At 52.7% G+C, this 18,936-nt stretch overlaps 1 protein-coding gene across 1 annotated transcript; it reads right to left on the bottom strand.

Moving 5' to 3' along the window:
* Positions 1 to 2,716: 2,716 nt before the first annotated feature.
* On the bottom strand, positions 2,717 to 15,940 carry SAMD14 (sterile alpha motif domain containing 14). The gene is made up of 9 exons (XM_007941920.2): positions 15,898 to 15,940; positions 8,428 to 8,594; positions 7,501 to 7,789; positions 6,259 to 6,346; positions 6,088 to 6,162; positions 5,823 to 5,982; positions 3,959 to 4,078; positions 3,702 to 3,857; positions 2,717 to 2,872 (listed from the first exon to the last, which is right to left on the bottom strand). Exons 1-9 carry the CDS (start codon positions 15,938 to 15,940, stop codon positions 2,717 to 2,719), a joined length of 1,254 nt encoding a protein of 417 aa, XP_007940111.1.
* Between the last annotated feature and the right edge of the window lie 2,996 nt (positions 15,941 to 18,936).

The following is an 18,936-nucleotide window of genomic DNA, read 5'->3' as shown; positions in this document are numbered from 1 at the left end:
CTGGGTGGGGGGTTTTCTCTGATGACCAGGTTCTGTCTATGGAAATCACTGCAATGACACGTCTGTGGTGGCCCCTACGTGCCAATCTTTGCCTCTGTGGAGACCCATAGGTGGTTTCCTTGGTGTCCAATCTCTGTGGGTGAAGCCTGAGAGTTGGGGGGGCAATCTCCTCCCTGATTGGGTGTTCCAGAGGTCCTTTTCCATGGCAGTCCTCTTGGAGACCAGGCTGTCACTTTCTGCCAGGGGCCCTGGGTCCCCCTCACTGCCCTACACAGACCTGACTTTTCACGTGGGTGACCTGCTTGCCTTATTCCCCCAGCCCTGGCCCTGGCCCTGGCCCATTGTCAGTGTTAGGAAAGGACTAGAAGCCCCCAGATCTGGGATAGTGGGTGGGGAAAGGGATAGGGTTCTGGGACCCCAGTCATGGACCTGGTCCTGCAGCCTTTCCCTCCACTCTGAGCCTTAAAGTCGAGGCTGCAAGGAGAGAGAGGCTCTTGCCCCAGGGCACTAAAGTGGAGGAAGCTGGGGAGCCTGGGAAGTTGCCCACCCACCGAGCTGCTCCAGGCTCTGCAGGCTCCCTCCCCAGCCCTTCCCTGGATGTCCTCAGATGCACACACTCACCCGCCTCCCCTACACACACACAGTCCCTAGCTCCTGCTGTGCCTACACGCACATGTGCTTGGGGTGGCTTTCCCCCTTGAACGCTCTGTGTACACAGCTAGTTCCATAACCCTGAATGCCCCCCTTCCCCTAGTATACGGGGTTAGAATTGTGTGCTCCTCCTCCCAGTGGCTGTGATGGTGACAATGACAACCACAGTAAAGAGGAGACTGAATGAGACTGTGGCCTGGCTGCTTTCCTGGGTGGGTGGGTGGGAGTAGGGGGCAGGGATCATGCCCACGAACACACAGACTGTGGCACCCCGTTGAGCAACACGTGACACACTCTGGCAACCAGCCCAGCTCACTGGACCCCAAGTGAAGCACCAGCCCAAGCCATCCACTCAGAACACCTGACAGACCAGCAGTAGGGACAGACACATCACCTACCACCCTCTGCAAAACCCCATCCTCCATGGGACAGACAGGAAGGTCACTGGCACATCGTACATGTTTATTGAAATAAATTAGAACCACCTCCCCCTTCACATGCAGGTGGGCACCCACTATAGCTCCTGACACCTTCAAGGACACAGGTGCTTTCCAGCCTCCCTGGGCCCATCCAGCAGCCCCAGATGGTGCCAGTGTCCCCATAGCTCAGTCCCCCTCTGAAGTTCCTCTCCTAGCACAGATGGCAGAAGAGGATGGGGCAGAGTCCCAGGGACATGGCCCTGGCCATTCCAGGTTGGCCCTCAAGCTGCAGCTCCAGGGCCAGGGGAGGCAGTGGCTCTCAGAAATAGAGGAGCTCAACTGCACCCCACACAGAAATGAGGGGAGTCAGCAGGGGCTCCTACCTGTCCAGCCCTCCAGGCAGGTGGGAGGAGGTGGAACGGGGTTCCAGTCAGAGGCCCCTGACTTGACTGGTAACTCCAGCCAGGGCCCTGCAAGTTGGGCTAGCTGCTGGCCAGTATCTGACCTGCTCCTTCCCAGACATTCACTAACAAGGACAGATGCCCTCTCTGGTCTGCTGTGGTAGGCTGGATAGCCAGCCCCCACCCCCACCCAGAGGGCTGGCCTCGCCCGCCCAGTAGCCCAAGCATCTGGGGCCTTCACAATCCACCCAGTTCTGAGGGCCACTGAGGCCCTGACAGGGACCTAAATGGGGAGGGTTGATGAACACTTCCAATCCACTGGTTTCCAGGGGCCCTCCTAGGTTGTGCCCCTGCCTGGCTGGGGTGAGGGTTCACCAGTTCTGCACCACCTAGGCAACGGTGGTGGGGTGTCCTCTCCATCAGCTCCCAGGTCTCCTCTGCCCCCACAGGGCCCAAGGGCCCTCGAGGAAGCAGCAGGAGAAATGGGCCACAGCTTGAGGAATGGGTCAAAGGCTAGACCTTGAATGGGCCCCAGGAGGGGCAGATCTCTATGGATGTCATCTTGCCTGTTGGGACCCACGGGACAGGGAAGGGAAGAGAAGGGGATTTTCATCCTCCCTTCTGAAGTCCTTACAAAGATCGCACTTGGCCCCATGCTGCTTCCTGTGCTCTCCTGCCAAGGACTTCGGCTGGGAGTCTACCCTGAGTGTGGCTTGCTGCAGTGCCCACCGGCCTCCCTGGGGAGCAGCACAGAGCTCTCCCAACCCACAGCCACCTCTGCGAGCTGGGGAGCAACAACTCTGTGTGCCTGCTCCTGCAGGGAAGCTTGATCCTACTTCTCTGAGCCCTGAGACCCTCACGCCTCTCGGGGCCTCTGGAAGGCAGGCAGGGAGGCATCCCTGTTCACTTCCGGCTCCCGGCACCACCCTTGGCTATGGGCGAGTGGTCAGCCTGACCCAGGCCACTCTGGGGTCCCAGGGTGCTTCAGCCCTGGCCTCTTCTTCCCTTGATCTGCCACCTCCCCCAGGAACTCTTCCAGATAAGTCCTTGAAACCCTTTATAACTGGCTCTTCTCCCTGGGGTCTCCCTTTCTGGGGGCTCTAGGTCCAGACAGGGTGAGAGGATATGTGCCTCTCGAGAGTGTGAGGCCAGGCTGTCCCAAGCTTGGTGCCCAGGCCCAGCCTCCCCAGTGAGGCCTGTGCCTGCCGAACGGTGCCTGGGTACCAGCGCCTGCCCCCGCCTCCCCTAGCTCTTCTTGGCCTCCTGCTCTCTGCGCCGGAGCTTCTCTCGCTGCCGTGCAGCCTTCTCCTGGGCCTTGCGCTCCTTCTCGGCAGCCGCTGCCAGCTCCTTCAACTTCCGCTTCACTAGTGCCCGGTCATGCGAGTTGCTGAGCCCCAGGCTCTGGGGGAGGAAAGTGAGTGTGAGGGGTGGAGGCCTGGCCTGCAGCCTGCACAGAGTCAGAGGTCAGGGGCCAGCTGGCGGTATAGCCAGGGTGAGGGAAGGAGTCCCAGAACCATCCATGGCCCCAGGCAACCCAAGCTCCCTGGTACTTTCTGCCCCCTTCTCCTCTGAGCTTTTGAAGTCCTCCCTGAATGTAAACTCCACCTCCCAGACTGTGACTCTCCAATGGGTCAGACTGGACGGGGTTGGGAGAGATGAGGGTTGAGGGCCCTGGCCCCTGTCGCTCTAGGATTTCAGTCTTGGGATAACCCTGCCCAAGCCCCTGAGGCCTAAAGATGAGAAGTGACTTGCCCAAGGTCACAGAGCTGGTCAGTGGGTGAGGTACACCACTACTACTGTCGGCAGCTTCCAAGGCTCATCTGAGGTCAAAGGTCAAAGAGTTGGGCTTGAGTTTCAGACAGACTGGGGAGCCAAGGATTAGGCCAGGGATCTGGCTTGGAGGTCAGAGATCAGGGCAGTGGTCTTAAACTGAAAAAAAAAAAAAACCTCACTGCCGTCGAGTCTGATCCAACTCACAGCGACCCCTCCTTGAGTTTCTGAGGCAGTGTCACTATGGGAGTAGATTACCCAGTCTCCTTCTGAGGAGTGGCTGATGGGTTTGAACCGCCAGCCTTCTGGTTAGCAGTTGAATGCCTTAGGCACTACACCACCAGAGTGGGCTTAGAGGGAATGAAAAGGTCGGCCTGGGAGGCTGAGCTAAAGGTCAAACGTCAGGATGAAAAGAGGCTCCGGCTCAGGCTGGGGTCATGACCCTTCCACCCTGACCTACCTTTAGTTTGCTTCCATCCAGCTGCAGTAGCTGCGGCCCGTCCACCTGCCGTGCAGCAAACTCGGCAGCATACTGCTCCAGGTTGAGGCTGTGCAGCCACTGGCCCACCTGCTGACTGGTCCAGTGGTGGACTGTGGGGAGGGGTTCCTCCAGGAACTGGGCAGAGACCAAAGAAAGTGAGGGGTGGAGGCCTGGCCTGCAGCCTGCACAGAATCAGAGGTCAGGGGCCAGCTGGTAGTGTGGCCAGCCATACTCACCTCATCTGAAGACTGGGACAACGTGTGATACGGGTAGGAGCACTTGGCCTCTTGTCGGGGGCCACTTGGGATCTTGGGGCTGCTGCTGGGGGGCGTGGAGTCATCACTCAAGGTGGATTCCTGCACAGGAGGTGGGGGGTTGCATGTAGCTGAGCAGAGAGCTCACCCCAAGCCAAGGGAGTCCTCTGAACCCACCACCCCCATTCACATGGAGTCCAAGTCCTGGACTGGACACCAGAGTTGCTCAGCCTCCCCTGTGCATGGGCCAGGAACTGGGCAGGCACATAGGAAGGGTATGCTGCTCATGGGAGCTGTCGGGACCTCTGGGTTCTGGGAGAGCAGGCAGCTGCCTGGAGGACATGGGGCTAGAACTGAGCCAGGCAGAATCGTTGGAAGGAATGGAGGCAGTCACAGGATAGATGTCGTTTCCTACTGGCAGCCTACAATGTTTCAGCAGGCTGGGTCAGGTGCCCCTGCTGTGTCCCTCCCCACCATGGCCTCTAGCTCGCTGGGGTGTAACTGCCTGATTTGAAGTCTTTGTCCTCATTGGGCTGTGAGCTCTATGAGGGCCTGGGCTGTGTCTTGTTCAGCACGGTAGCTCTAGGGCCCAACATAAGGGAAGGACGAAAGGGGGGGAGTCGGAGGAGGGTGTACAGGGAAGGAAGAAAGAAGGAAGTCCCAAGTCGGAAGGGGCTCTCTCCTTTAATTTCCCAGCATTCTAGTCTCCTGGGCAGCACATAAAGAACAGAACCACACTCACTCCCATGGCTTCCAGCCAAACAATAGGCACATGGGGTGAACATTCACATCAGGTAGATACACTCCTTGGAGTATTCAATCATGGGAGAACAGAAGGGCAGTGTTTGCACAAGGAGACAGCTTGGGGCAGGAGTGCATAGATAAGGACACAGGGAAGAACTACAGCGAGGAAGTGGGGAGAGAGCTGTTACATTGTGGGGAATTGCAGTCAGTGTCATGAAAGAAAATGTGTATGAACTGATGTATGGAAAATGAATTTGCTCTGTAAATTTTCACCCAAATCACACACACACACACAAAAAAAAGAGTAGAACCACAGAAGGAGCTTGGAGCCTTGCAACTAAATCTATGTGAGTCTGGACAAGTTCCTTCTCCCTTCTCTCTGAGCCTTCATTTCCTCAGCTGCACAATGGACACAGGGTACCTGCCCTGCCTAATCCACTGAGCTATTGTGAGAGTGAAGAAAAGCGTGGCTGGGGCTCTGTAAGCTGTGAAGATCTCTGTGAACATCAATGAACACTCATTGTCTCACTTCCCCTACAAAGTTGTGAGCTCTTTGGGCAATAGGTTGGGGTCATATCCATCCCTATTCCCCTGAAGCTTTACTCCCCGACAAGGAGCTCTGGTGGTGCAGTGGTTAAGGCACTTGGCTACTAACCAGAAGGTCAGTGATTTGGACCCTCCAGATGCTCCACGGGAGAAAGATGAGGCAGCCTGCTTCCATAAAGACGACAGCCTTGGAAACCTTATGGGACAGTTCTACTCTGTCCTATAGGGTCACTATGAGTCAGAATTGACTCAACGGCAGTGGGTTTGGTTTGGGGTTTACTTCTCTGCACACAGGTGGCCCAGTTCCTAACCCAGGTAGCCTTCAGTGATGTGTGTTAAATGGATAAGGCAGTGAGTTAAACAGTGGGTGAACTATGGAGAATCTGAATGAGTGGATGAATGAACTTAGAGCATGGATGAATTAATGAATCATTGAGTGGCTCAGTGGGTGGACAAATGACCCCAGGAAGTCCTGAATTCCAGCCTAAGTCAGGATGAAGTATGCCCTCATGTCGAGTCTGGGACCTGTTGAGGGGTGGGAAAGCCATGGACTCACCTGAGAAGCTGACTTCTTGGGACTGCAGCCCTCGTGTTTGGGGGAGCAGGCAGGGGAGGTGGTGCTGCCAGAGGAGGCTGAGCCCTTGCCACTGTCTGTGAACCAGGAGAAGGGCAGGAATGGGGAGCCCCCGGATCTGCCAGGCCCCTCCACCGACTCCCTGTGAAGAGAGCACCCAACATGGATGTGGGCACAGAGGGGAGAGCCGGGGGCCCCAGGGAGCTACAGTCTGGCATCACAGCGGGGCACTGTGGGATCCTCCTACCTGCTGCCCATGGACAGGCGGTTGCTACCCTTCTCCTTCCGGCTCTTGCCAGTGGATGCTCGGCGTAGGGTGACCCTGTGGGCACGGGAAGGGGACAGTACACAATGGTGCCTGCTGGGCCGCCCCTAACCCTGACAGTTCCAAGCCCCAGGTTCTAGCTCCTCCACTCACCCCAGGTCCAGGAATTTTCGGCGAGTCTTCTTATCCAGGCCAATGGTGGGGCTGGCAGGCTCAGGTGGGCTGGCATCTCGGCTGTCATCTTTGAGGTAGAGAGGGGATAAAACAGCCAGTGTGGTGGCTCGTCTCCTCCTGTGGCTTCTAGGTATGGTGGAAATTCTCTAGACTTAGAATCAGGCAACCTGGCTCTGGTACCCTTTTCTGGCTGTGTGACCTGGGGACAAGTCACTTTACCTCTCTGAACATTCTTCATCTCAAATATGGGGATAATAACACTTGCCTATTTCATGGGATCTCATGGGGTTGACAAGAAGTCCTAGTGATGCAGTAGTGGTGTTGACCAAAAGGTCAGCAGTTCAAACCCAAAGATGAAGCAGTCTGCTTCTGTAAAGATTATAGCCTTGGAAACCCTAGAGGGCAATTTTACTCTATCTTGTAGGGTTATTATGAGTCTGAATCAATGTAATGGTAACTAAACTATGAAACCAAAGCATGAAGCACTATGAAAAGGTAAAGAGCATTATATGGTATTGCTTGTTTTATCCTGGTCAGCTTCTAACTAGCTTTGCAATCCTGGCTCAAATGTCACTTCCCCCGAGAAGCCCTCCAGGATGCCCCCAACTAGGTCAGATACCTGATAAAGGTGCTCCCACCACCCACCACCGGGCACATGTCTCTCATGCATTTAATAGGGGTTACTTGATTGTTTCCTCCCTAAACCATATTGTTGTTATTGTTGGTACTTGGCCTCAGTCGATTCAGATGTGTGGTGACCCATGGTCTGCAGAGCAGAAGTGCTCCATAGGGTTTTCAAGGCTGTGTGACTTTTCAGAAGCAGACCGCCAGGCCTGTTTTCTGAGGTGCCTCTGGGTGGGTTTGAATTGCCAGTCTTTTGGTTAGTAGCCCAACGCTTGACCATTTGAGCCATCCAGGGACTCCTGCTAAATTATAAGAAAATTATTTTTTCTCCCCTAAACTACAAGCCCCATGAGGTCAAAGACCACATCTGTTCGCTTACTTGTGTATCCCAGAGCCCAACAATGTCTGGCACAGAATAAGCACTAGTAAATATTTGTAAGTGAATGAACCGTGGTGTTTACACACACACACACACACCTCCGCCCCAAGCCCTGTCCTGCCCTGGTCCAGTCCAGCGCTTCAGTCTCCGCTTGGTCAGGAAGGCTGCGGCTGCCCCCGTGTGCACCAGCAGGGGGCGCCGCGTCACCCACTGCTCACCTTCGCTGTGGGGCTCGGCGCGCGGATGGCGGCGCACAAAGCTAGGCGAGCTGTCAGAGGAGGGCGCGGAACGCGGCGGCGAGCAGGCCGCGGCGGCCAGGCCCTCGTGCGAGGCAGCATTGTGCAGGGGCCGGTAGCGCGTGAGCGGCGATGGCGGCGGCTCGTCCTCGTCTAGGCTGCGCCGCAGCCCCGGAGGCTCCAGGCAGAAAGAACCCCCGGCCGGGGATCCCGGCCCCGAGTGCAGGGGCGAGCGCAGCCTGTGCAGGGGACTCCCGCAGCCGTCGTTCACCTGGAGGAGGGGGTAGTCGCTGACTGCGAATTCTCCTATTTCCTGGAGGGTCTAGGGGCTGGCTTGCTTCACCCCTTAAAAACTGCTTGAGAGCCACCAGGGAGGAAAGCCCGGACTTCTAGGGGGAAGGGGTGCCTTCGGCAATGAGAGGTAGGAAATGGGGCTTTGAGCCGCATAGGCTGGGGCTGAGTCCAGCCTCAGTTACTTGCTGACTGTATGACTTTGTTGCTGAACCTCTCAGAGCCTCAGTTTCCTCACCTGGAAGATGGGCATAGGAGCTCTGGTGGCATAGTGCCTAAGGCATTTGTCGCTAACCAGAGGGCTGGCGGTTCAAAACCACCAGCCACTCCTTAGAAGGAAGATTGGGCAAACTACTTCCATAGTGATACCTCCTTGGAAACCCAAGGAAGGGTCGGGTCGCTATGAGTTGGATCTGATTCCACTGCAGTGAATTTGTTTTTTTTTGTTTTTTTTTTTTTTTTTTTTTTTTTTTTTTGAGCCAGAAGTGACCAACAGCTAACAGTTACTAGCATTGTGTCAGAAGGATGGGAGTTTGGTTTCCCTGGAGAGTTTTAGAGGAATTACCCAGGGGCAAGAAAGATGGGGGGTGTCTGTGTGTTCGAATGGGTTGCCCCAACCTTGCCTCCGGTCCCATCAGAGCCTTCACCATCCTCGGCAGAGCTGGCACTGTCCCGAAGCCTTGAGCGGGAGGGCCGGTGCCTCCGGCCCTTGGCCAGCAGCTGGGCCCGGGCCTTGTGTAAACTGCTGTCCAGTCTGACGGTCTCTGGCACAGCCAAGTCCAGGTCTGTGAATCGGAGTGAGGGGACAGAGACCAGATACATGAAGAGTGCAGCCCCAAAAGCCCACCTCAGGTCCCCTGTGCTCACAATGCAGACATTCACCAAGGGTTTTGAGTGCTGGCCCTGTGCAGGGCACCAGGAGTACAGACAGATACAAAAGCCAGTGTCCCGCACAGACATGTCATCATGTCCATAACAGCACAGTGTGACAAAACCTCACAGAGGCACAGAGGAAGTATAGAAGGGGACAGGGCGACCCTGTTTGGGTGGGTCAGAGGAGGAAATACAAAGCTGGGTCGTAAGGGCTGGGTGGGAGTTTACAAGCGATGGGGTGGAGATGGGCATCCAGGTGGGGAGACTGGCAGATGCAATGCTGGGAAGAGGGAAGCAAGCGGCAGCCGTTCCAGGACAGCTGGAGGGTAGGTTTGTGAAGGGAAGGGCTGTGGGTGAAGATGGAGACATCATAGTAACAGTGACTACCGTTCTGGAAGCACCTTCTAAGTGCCAGGTGATGGGACTAGTGCTTTACATACACACACCTGGCCTGCTCTTCAAAATAGACCAGTGGGGAAGGTATGGCCATTCAGCACAAATATTTCACAGGTAAAGAAACAGACTCAGAGGTTAAGTCACTTGGCCAAAGCCACCAGCAAACAATGGTCCAGGATTTGAGCCTGGTAATAGGGCTCCAAGGAGCCCCAATGGCACAGTGGTTAAGTGGTTGGCTGCTAAGCAAAAGGTCGGTAGTTCGAATCCACCAGCTGCCCCATGAGAGAAAGATGTTGCAATCTGCTTCCACAAAGATTGTCGTTGTTATTTGCCATCGAGTCAGACCCAACTCATAGTGATCCCTCCTTTGGTTTCTGAGGCAGTATCACTATGGAAGTAGATTGCCCAACCTTCCTTCTGAGGAGCGGCTGGTCCGTAAGGATTACAGTCTTGAAAATCCTATGGAGCAGTTCCACTCTGTCCTAAAGGGTCATTATGAGTTGGAACTGACTGGACGGCAAAGGGTTTGTTTTTGGGTGTCCCCCCCACACACCCCAGTCTGGCTCCAGGCACTGGCTTGTTTCCCTTTGGGCTGAATTGCCTGTGAAGAGCCCTCCTGTGGACAGTGGCTTCCTCTGTCATGTTCATGGTCAGGGTCACACTCAGAGACAGCAGCAGTACTGAGCACTTAGGCGGCTCATGGTTGAAATGAAGCAGAGAAACCCTCCAGAAGCCAGTGGCAGTGCTAGGAAGGAAAGCAGTTGCTGATGGAGCCCCACAGTCTCCTGAGACTTGTCTCCCCTAACCCGGGATCCTGGGCTCAAACTAGGTCCTGCGTGGGAGGCCACGGAGGAATGGAGGAAGAAGGGGCGAACCCCCGTGGTTCATCCCCGGAAGCCCTTCCTGCTCAGAGGTTCAGTTTTCAGTCACTCGCCCTGGAAATGAAGCCCCCACCCTGAAGCAGCCCAGAGCTTGGCCCTGGGGTCTCCAAGATGGAAAAGGTTTCTCCCAGCCCTCAGGATGGGTCAAGACCTTTCTTCTTCACCTCACCCCTGATGCTCTCAGGTACCCTCATCCCATCACTCATTCATCCTTTCTTACCTGTTCGTCTCTCTTATCTGCAGACGTGCGTCCCTAAACCACCCTAGTACTCTCCTGGCCCATCTAACCAGTTATAAAAAACAACACGTAACAGTTGCTGTTGAGTGATTCTGACTTGTGCTACCCCGTGTGTCTCAGGGTAGAACTGTGCTCCATGGAGTTTTCATAGCTGTGACCTTTTGAAAGCCTATCTCCAGGCCTTTCCTGTGAGGGAACTCTGGTTGTACTGGAATTTCCCTCCTTTCAGTTAGCAGCTGAGCACTTAACCATTTGCACCACCCACGTGTCTATTTCCAGTCCTGACCCCTCCCCTGCATTCCAAGCCCAGGCAGCCAGGTACCAGCCAGGGAGCTTGACACATCAAAGGCCCCCAGGCACCTCAAACCCAAACCATCAAAATGAACCCATCACCTTGCCTCAAACCCACTTCTCTGTCCCCTGGCTCAGTGAAAGACTTCTTCATCCACCCAGTCACCCAAGTCAGACAGCTTGGAGCTAACCTCCCCCTCTACTTGGATGTCCAACTGGCATCTTCAATTTCCATGTCAAAACTGAACTCCTGACCTCCTCCCCACACCCCCCCCCCCCCGCCACGGCTCCATCCTTCCAGTCCCTGGAGCCATCCTTGACTCTTCTCTTCCCTCCCACTGTATAAACCGATCCATCCGCAATTCCTGTTAGCTCTACCTTTGAAATATTTCTAGGCACACTGAAATATTCATGTTGAAGCGATATCAAGTTTTGGATTAGTTTCAAAAATAATCCAGGACAGCAGGATGGGGAGTGGAAGGGGAGATGAAACAAAACTGGCCATGAGTTGGTAATTGTTGAGACTGGGTGATGGGCACAAGGCTTATAGTGTTTTCTCCAACTTTTGGGTATGTTTGAGATTTTTCACAATAAAATACTGTGTGTGTGTATACACACACATATATGCAGATATAGAAAGAGAAAGAGGAGCAGATGAAGGGGAGGGAAGGAGAGAGGGAGAACTTCTCACAGCCTCTTGGGTCTAGGTCATCATGGTCTCTTGTCTGGATTATTACAAAAGCCTCCTTGCTGGCTGGCCTCCTCTCTTCATGCCTTCCCCATTTACAGTCTATTTTCAACACAGCTGCCAGAGTGATCCTGATAAAACATGTCAGATCATGTCACTCCTCTGCTCAGAACCCTCCGGTGACTTCCATTTCACACAGAGTAAGAGCCAAGGAGAGGAGCTCTGGTACTGCAGTAGTTAAAGCATTGGGCTGCCAACCAAAAGGCTGGTGGTTCAAACCTACCAGCCTCTCCATGGGAGAAAGATGCAGCAGTCTGCTTCTGTCAAGATTTACAGCCTTGGAAGCCCTATGCTATCCTATTCTATATCGTTGCTATAAGTTGGGATTGACTGGATGGCAGTGGGTTTGCTTTTTATTTTTTTGGAAGAGCCAAGGTTCTCCCAGTGGCTTTCCAGGCTCACTCAGTCTGTGCTTGCATTACCTCTCTGAACTTGTACTTCTCTTCCTCTTCCTCCCTCTACTCCAGCCACCCCCGCCTCCTGAGTCTTCCCCCACCTGCCAGGCCTGCTCCCACCTCAGGCCTTACTCACCTCTTCTCTCCTTCTCTTGCAAGGCTCTTGTTACCATTTTCTGCACCCCTTACCTCTGTCAGGACTTTGCTAAATGCTCCCTCTCATTGAGATCGTCCTTGTCCACCTTATTTAGACTGGCTCCACACACATAAACGTTCCATAACCCCGGCCCCACTGTTTTTCTTCGTAGCTTTCATCACCCTGTGTATTCTTCATCCTGTATATTTCACTTACTGAGTTTATTGTCTCTCTCCACTCATTAGAAAGTCAGCTCCAAAACGACAGCCTTTTTCCTGTTCTGCTCACTGCTCTAACCGAGATGTAGAATGGTGCCTCACACATGGTAGATACTTGTTGTTGTTATTGGTGTGTGCCGTCGAGTCGGACCCGACTCATAGCAACCCCTCCTTGGGTTTCTGAGGCAATATCACTATGGAAGTAGATTGCCCAACCTTCCTTCCGAGGAGTAGCTGGTGGGTTTGAACTGCCAGACTTCTGGTTAGCAGTCAAGTGCCGTAGGCACTATGCTATCAGAGGTAGGTATTTAGTAAATATTAATGAAAGAATTGAGTTCTGTTGATTCACCCTCCACACACCCCAGAAACCTGGCTTCTCCTCTCCCTCTCGACTGCACTACCTTAGCTCAGGCCTTCATCAGCTGCCCCACCTGCATCTTGCCAAACCATGGCCTCAGTCTCCAGCTTGCACTCCCTATCTCAGATCTGGCCCCTCACACATTGTCCACAGAGCTAGCAGAAACTTTCTAAAGCACTTATCTCCTGCCTTTGAAGCCCTCTGAGGAACCCAAAATCGACAATATAAAACCCAAGCTCCTCAGCCTGTCACTCAAGGCCTAAGCGGGTCCCAGCCAACCCTTTCCATTTTCCACAGACTCTTCTGCCTGCCACGGTCCTGTTTAGCACAGTGGTTAAGAACATAGCCTCTGGCCCTACAGGTCTGAAATTGAACCCACTCCTGTGGCTTCCAGCCAAATAAAAGGCAGGCATTTGAGCTGAACATTTACATTAGGTAGATGCACTCCTTGGAGAGATCAATCATGGGAGAATAGAAAAGCTGTGTATACACAGGGAGACAGCTCAGGGGACAGGAGTGCATGGAGGGAAGGACACAGGGAAGAGGTAACTATGGGGAAGGAGTGGGAGGGGAGCTGTTGCATTGTGGGAAACTGCAGTCAATGTCATGAGACAAAATGTATGTGAGCTGCTGTATGGAAAATGAATTTGCTCTGTAAACTTTCACCCAAATCACAATAAAATTAAAAAGAAAAAAAAAGAACATAGACTCTAGAACCAGATGGCTGAAGCTGAATTCAGTTCTGTCACGTGTTTGCTGAGTGACCCTGGGCAAATTATTTATGTTTAGGTACGAGCTTCCTCATCTGTAAAATGCCCGCATTCCATCACATCCCACATTTTAATCTTCTACGTAGCACTCCCCACCACCCCATAGCTTCCTTGTTTATCAGTATGTGTTTTATTATCTATTCCTCCATCTGCCCCTACAAACTCCTTGAGGGCAGTGTCTTTGCCTGGCTTGTCCACTGTGATCTCTCTATGGCATAGGAAAGAACTTGGCACGTATTAGGAACTCAATAAATATTTGTTGCGTGGATGAAAGAGATAGGGTGTGATTTAGGGGGCTAGCTACTTTAGATTAAGTAGCTAGGCTGAGGTCTAGGGGACAATACAGAGCTGAGGTGGTAAAAAGAACAAGAAAGAGCTTTTCAAGTAGAGAGAATAGTATGGGCTTGGGCTTAGAGTGTGCAGAGGAGCACCAGGGGGCCAGTGCCATCTGTAAGGAGAGGGGAATGGCCTGGCTGAAGGGGGAGGGTACAGACAGGAGTCTATTGCCATTGTCCAGGGAGAGCCAGTGGTAGCTGGGAGGAGGGGACAGCTGCTGTCAAAACGATTGCTACCCTGGACCCCAGATTTGACACCACTCTTCCAGTTACCTGGCCCCTCCTACTCCCCTGATATTTGCAGGTCCAGGAACGAAGTTGGGGGAAGGAGCCCTCTGTCCCCTGCCCTCTGGCACAGATTCTCTGGGCACTGCCACGAAGCAGCAAGGATTGAGGACTGAACCACAGAATAATAATAGCTAATACTGAATGCTCACTGGGCCCAGGCACTGTTCTGAGTGCTGTACAATTATTAACTCATTTAAATCTTCCCACAACTCTATGAGGAAGGTACTCCAGGCATCCCCAGGGCAGCCAAGTGACAAAAAAGCAAGACCAGGGTTAAAAGGAGGTAATCAGGCTCTCCAGCTGGATTTGTAACTACTGCATGCCACACGCTCAGGCACAGAAGGCTTTTAAGATCATGTCCAACCTCCTCACTTAACGGATGGGGAAACTGAGGCTCGGAAAGAAAGAGTTTGGCCAAGGGTGCATCCAGGTCTCCTGGCTCCCAGGCCAGTGCTCTTGCTGCTCTTCAGGGGAATGCCAGGCGTACTCTGGCCCTTTGGCTCTCAACTGGTGCCCAGCCAACCTGGGGGAGAGGATCCCCCATGTGCACTCTGGGCCACATCAGGACCATCGTCATCTTATGTTGGGAGGGTCTAAGGAGCAAAGGGACCTCTAATGGGCTTGGGGATTTGGGGGCAAGGTGGGACAAGCCTTTACCAGGGTCTCTTCCTCCACCAGGCCCCCTTGTCCTGCGTCTTCTGTCTCTTCCCTGTGTACACACCAGCATCCCCTCTCCCACCTCCCCTAGGGAGATGGCCTGGCCCTGGGCAGTGGGAAGCTATGAATATTTAATAGACTTTCAAATCAGAAAGCAGGCAAGGCTGGGCCCAGCTACCTCAGCAGGTCTGAGATGGGGAAAAGAGGATGGGGTCAGGGTGGGGGAACTGGAAGCAGAGAAGCCTGGGGAGGGGAGCTTGTGCCATTCAGGCCAGAGGTTAGACTGAGCCTGATGGAGACAAAGAGACTCCGAGTCTGAGGCCCAGACAAGCTGGAGTCCCGGGGAGTCTCAGAAGTAAACCCTCTACTCCAGAGACCTTAGGGAGATTGGAGTAGGAAGCAGCATTCCCCAGAAGCCAGGAGGCGGAAGTTCCTGGCATTGCCTGGGTGTGTGACTGGGCAGAAGGCAGGGAGAAGCGTTCTCTGCCTAGGACCCCCCTGGAGACTTTGCACATAGATGTGAGAGCCCATGAAGGCTGTGCAGTGTTACAGACTCGGGGGCTTCCCTGACTCCACCTCTCTCCACATGTCCCTCCATGTTCCTCTGCTCACTGTCTCCTCCAGCCAAATTCAGCTGGGAAACAGCCTTTCTGTCCTAGTCTCTGCTGGGAATGCTGTCCTGAGGGGGCAGTCTAATCCACATAGCAGATATACTGGTAGGGTGGGGTGGGGGGTAAATGATGGTGGGGCTGATGTATGCCTGTACCCCAGCATGAACCTGACAGTGTGGGCATGTGCACCAGTGTGAGGGTGGAAGCCTGGAGTACTGAGGCCATGTGTATGTGTGTGTGTGTGTGTGTGATGCATTCAAACCCACCCGCCACTCCTCGGAAGGAAGGCTGAGCAATCTACTTCTGTAGTGAGAGTGCCTTGGAAACCCAAGGAGGGATCACGATGAGTTGGATCTGACTCAATGGCAGTGAGTTTGGCTTTGGTTTATGTGCAGGGTGATGGTCCTGTGTACTTATATGTGACTTGGAAGTAATGCTTGTCACCTGTGCTGGGGTACACATGTATGTAACACAATTAGGAGCAGGGTGTCAGGCAGACTTGAGTTCTAGTTCTAGCTCTTCCACTAACTTGCCATGCAATCTTTAAAGCGAATCACTTCAACACTCTGCCCCAGGTTCCTCATCCATAAAATGGTCATGCTTCTTAGCATTATTGTGAGGATTAAGTGATACAGTGGATGTGAGATGTGGGTGTTTCACTAGTGCCTGGCATGAGACAAATACTTAATAAATGGGGACCCTCATTATTATTGCTATTGTTATACTTGACATGTCCACTAAGATAGTAGTAACAATGAATCAGGCTGTAAGGCCACAGCACACACACAGTCAACCCCCCGGGATCCCCTGTTCCCAATGCTGCGTGGCCTTGGAAGGAAGTGCTCTATAATTGCTGTGTCTATTGGCTAGAGATAGAATCATACAGAACTTACCAAAAACTTCATCCACAGGTTCTCGAAGTTTTGAAGAAGCCATGACTCAAGAGAGCTGGAGAGGACAAGGGAGGAAAGAGAGAGAAGAGACCCTGGGTAAGAGATTCAGGTTGGTCAAGGCAGGGGAGCTTCCAATGGCCATCAGCCTCTGGCCAGCTGCCCCCACACCTTCCCTATTCTTCCTCAGGTCCCCTAGAAAAGAAGTCACCTGATTCACACCCCAGATTGTGGGAGTTGGGGCAGGAGACAGAAGCAGAAGTGTAGGGACAGATGCAAAGCCAGGAATCCAGGAGACAGACCCCAGCTGATGGGCCTTGTACCTTCATTTGGCCCACCAAGTTTCTCCCCTTCACTCTCTGGGGCCTTTCCATCATTGTTGTTGGGTGCCATCAATCCACAGCAACCTCATGTACAACAGAACGAAACACTGTCCAGTCCTGCTCCATCCTCACGCTTGAGCCCACTGTTGCAGCCACTGTGTCCATCCATCTCATTGAGGGTCTTCCTCTTTTTTGCTGACCCTCTACTTTACCAAGCATGATGTCCTTCTCCAGGGACTGGTCCTTTTTGATAAGATGTCCAAAGTAAATGAGACAAAGTCTCGCCATCCTCAATTTCCAAGAGCATTCTGGCTGTCCTTCTTCATAGACAGATTTGTTTGTTCTTCTGCAAACTCATGGTACATTCAATTTTCTTTGCCAACACCATGATTTAAAGGCACCAATTCTTCTTCATTCTGCTTTATTCATTGTCCAGCTTTCACATGCACATTGTTGTTGTTGTGTGCCGTCGAGCCTGACCTGACTCATAGCGACCTCTCCTTGGGTTTCCAAGGCAGTATCACTACGGAAGTAGATTGCCCAACCTTCCTTCTGAGGAGTGGCTGGTGGGTTTGAACCGCCAGCCTTCTGGTTAGCAGTCAAGTGCCTTAGGCCCCTTAAAAGCTTTTATCATCGTAAATTGTACATCAAATCTGGGAGAGATCTTGGAGATTATTAAATTTAGTCCTGGATTATTAAATCCAGTTGGAGAGGGGGAATGATTGGCTCAAGATCACATAACAAGATAATGGCAAAATTAGGATGAGAACCCAGGTTCTTCCATCCATCTACCTACTTACATATCCTTTCATCTATGTGCCCACTCATCCATCCATTCATTCACACATCCACTCATCCATCCACCCAGTCACTCATCATCTATCTATGATATCATATGGATATCATCCATCCATCTATCCATCCATTTAACCATCCATCTACTTCATCCATCCATCCATCCATCCATTTAACCATCCATCTACTTCATCCATCCATCCATCCATCCAATCACCCATCATCTATCCATCCATCCGCCCCATCCATCCATCCAACCATCCTTCTGTTTGCCTACCCTTCCAATCATCTTTGCATCAATCACTTCATTCCATCCATCATCCAGTCCTGCCCTCTCCCCATCACTGGTCCCTTCAGCACCTGCATCTCTCAACGTGAGCTGTTCAGGAGGCTGGCACCATCAGCAGGCCTTTTCTAGACAAACTCACAATTCTTTACAAGGCCACTGGTAAACCCTCATAAGGGTGTGAGGAGTACTCACAGAAGAACAGTGGACAGCCAAATCTCTATGATGCATCATGTATATTCCGGGAAGAAGTATGAAGAGATAGGTTTTTTGTTTTTGTGAGAAGCAAGAAGGGAAGGCAGGTAGGAAAGCAGGATATATGCAGCTGCACAATTTGACAGGCTTCCTAGCTGATGTAGGATTCTAGTAGCCAAAAAGCAAGGCTTGGGTGTCTGAAGGGCAGACGAATGATCGATGAGGGACAGTGGGGAAGCTCAGAGGCCACTGATGGTTTAGGGTACTGAGCTAATCTGTACACTTGACAGGTGTAGAAAATCTGGACCACATGCCTTCTGGGAACTTTTCCAGTAGCAGGGCTGAAGGGAACTCTCCTCTTCTATTATTATATAGATGTCATTTTCACTATGGGCTGGCCAGGCTTGGGATTCTTAATAACCATACCTTACAAATGAGAAAACAGATACAGGAGCTAAGAGGCAGAACTCAGCTTGGGCTCTAGTCTCCTGTCCCACAGCCCTATCCTGGGTGACGATCTGCAGTGTTCTGGGCTGCGTGGTGCCTAAAGCACTTGACTGCTAACCAGAAGGCTGGCGGTTCAAACCCACCAGTCACTCCTCAGAAGGAAGATGGGGCAATCTACTTCTGTAGTGATACTGCCTTGGAAACCCAAGGAGGGGTGGCTATGAGTCGGGTCTGACTCGACGGCACATAGCAACAACAACAACTCAAGAAAAGGATACTGCTGAAGGAAGGGGTATAGAGTAGAGGGAGGAGTGGTGGTCTACATTGGCTAGGACAGGAAGAAACATCAAAACCACCTCTACCTCAGACTCCATGGACGCCTGGGGCTGAAAGCAGGAAATAAGGTGTGGGACGGGGGCCAAGGTGGGGGGGGACATGGGGACATGGGCCAAACCTCTCAGGAACACTTGTGGTTTTTGAGCCCTGGGGAGGCTCAAGATTAGTAGCAAAGAAGTTCCACAACATCTGCCCCATTCTGAGGGGTCAGACAGGATGGGATGCTGCCCCTAAAATGAGCCACATGCCCTCACTCAATCATGAAGCCTCACCTGACCAGGACCCACTGCCACCTCCTCCAGAAAGCTGTCCTAGATAGCCTTCCATCCCCTCATTTGTCTACATAATTGTTCAATTCATCCTTCCCCAACCACTGGCAAGTGGGGAATTTTCTATACTTCACTATCCCCTGAGTGGGTCCTATCTTCCCCACATCAAAAGGAGCTCATTGAGAACAAGCAAGAGAGAAAGAAGGGCTGCTCAGGCACAGGGAGACAGCTCAGGGGGTAGGCGTGCATGGAGGGATGGTCACAGGGAAGCGGTACCTATCGGGAGGAAGTGGGAAAGGAGATGTTGCATTGTGCTAAACTGTGGTCAATGTCATGAGACAAAGTGTATGTGATCTGCTGTATGGAAAGTGTATTTGCTCTGTAAATTTTC

Source organism: Orycteropus afer, unplaced genomic scaffold, assembly GCF_000298275.1.
Source record: "Orycteropus afer afer isolate SDZICR_OR568_19922 unplaced genomic scaffold, OryAfe1.0 scaffold00085, whole genome shotgun sequence".
NCBI classification, from domain to species: Eukaryota; Metazoa; Chordata; class Mammalia; order Tubulidentata; family Orycteropodidae; genus Orycteropus; species Orycteropus afer.
Note: the sequence above shows the minus strand (reverse complement) of the source record. Positions and strands in the feature narration are given on the sequence as shown.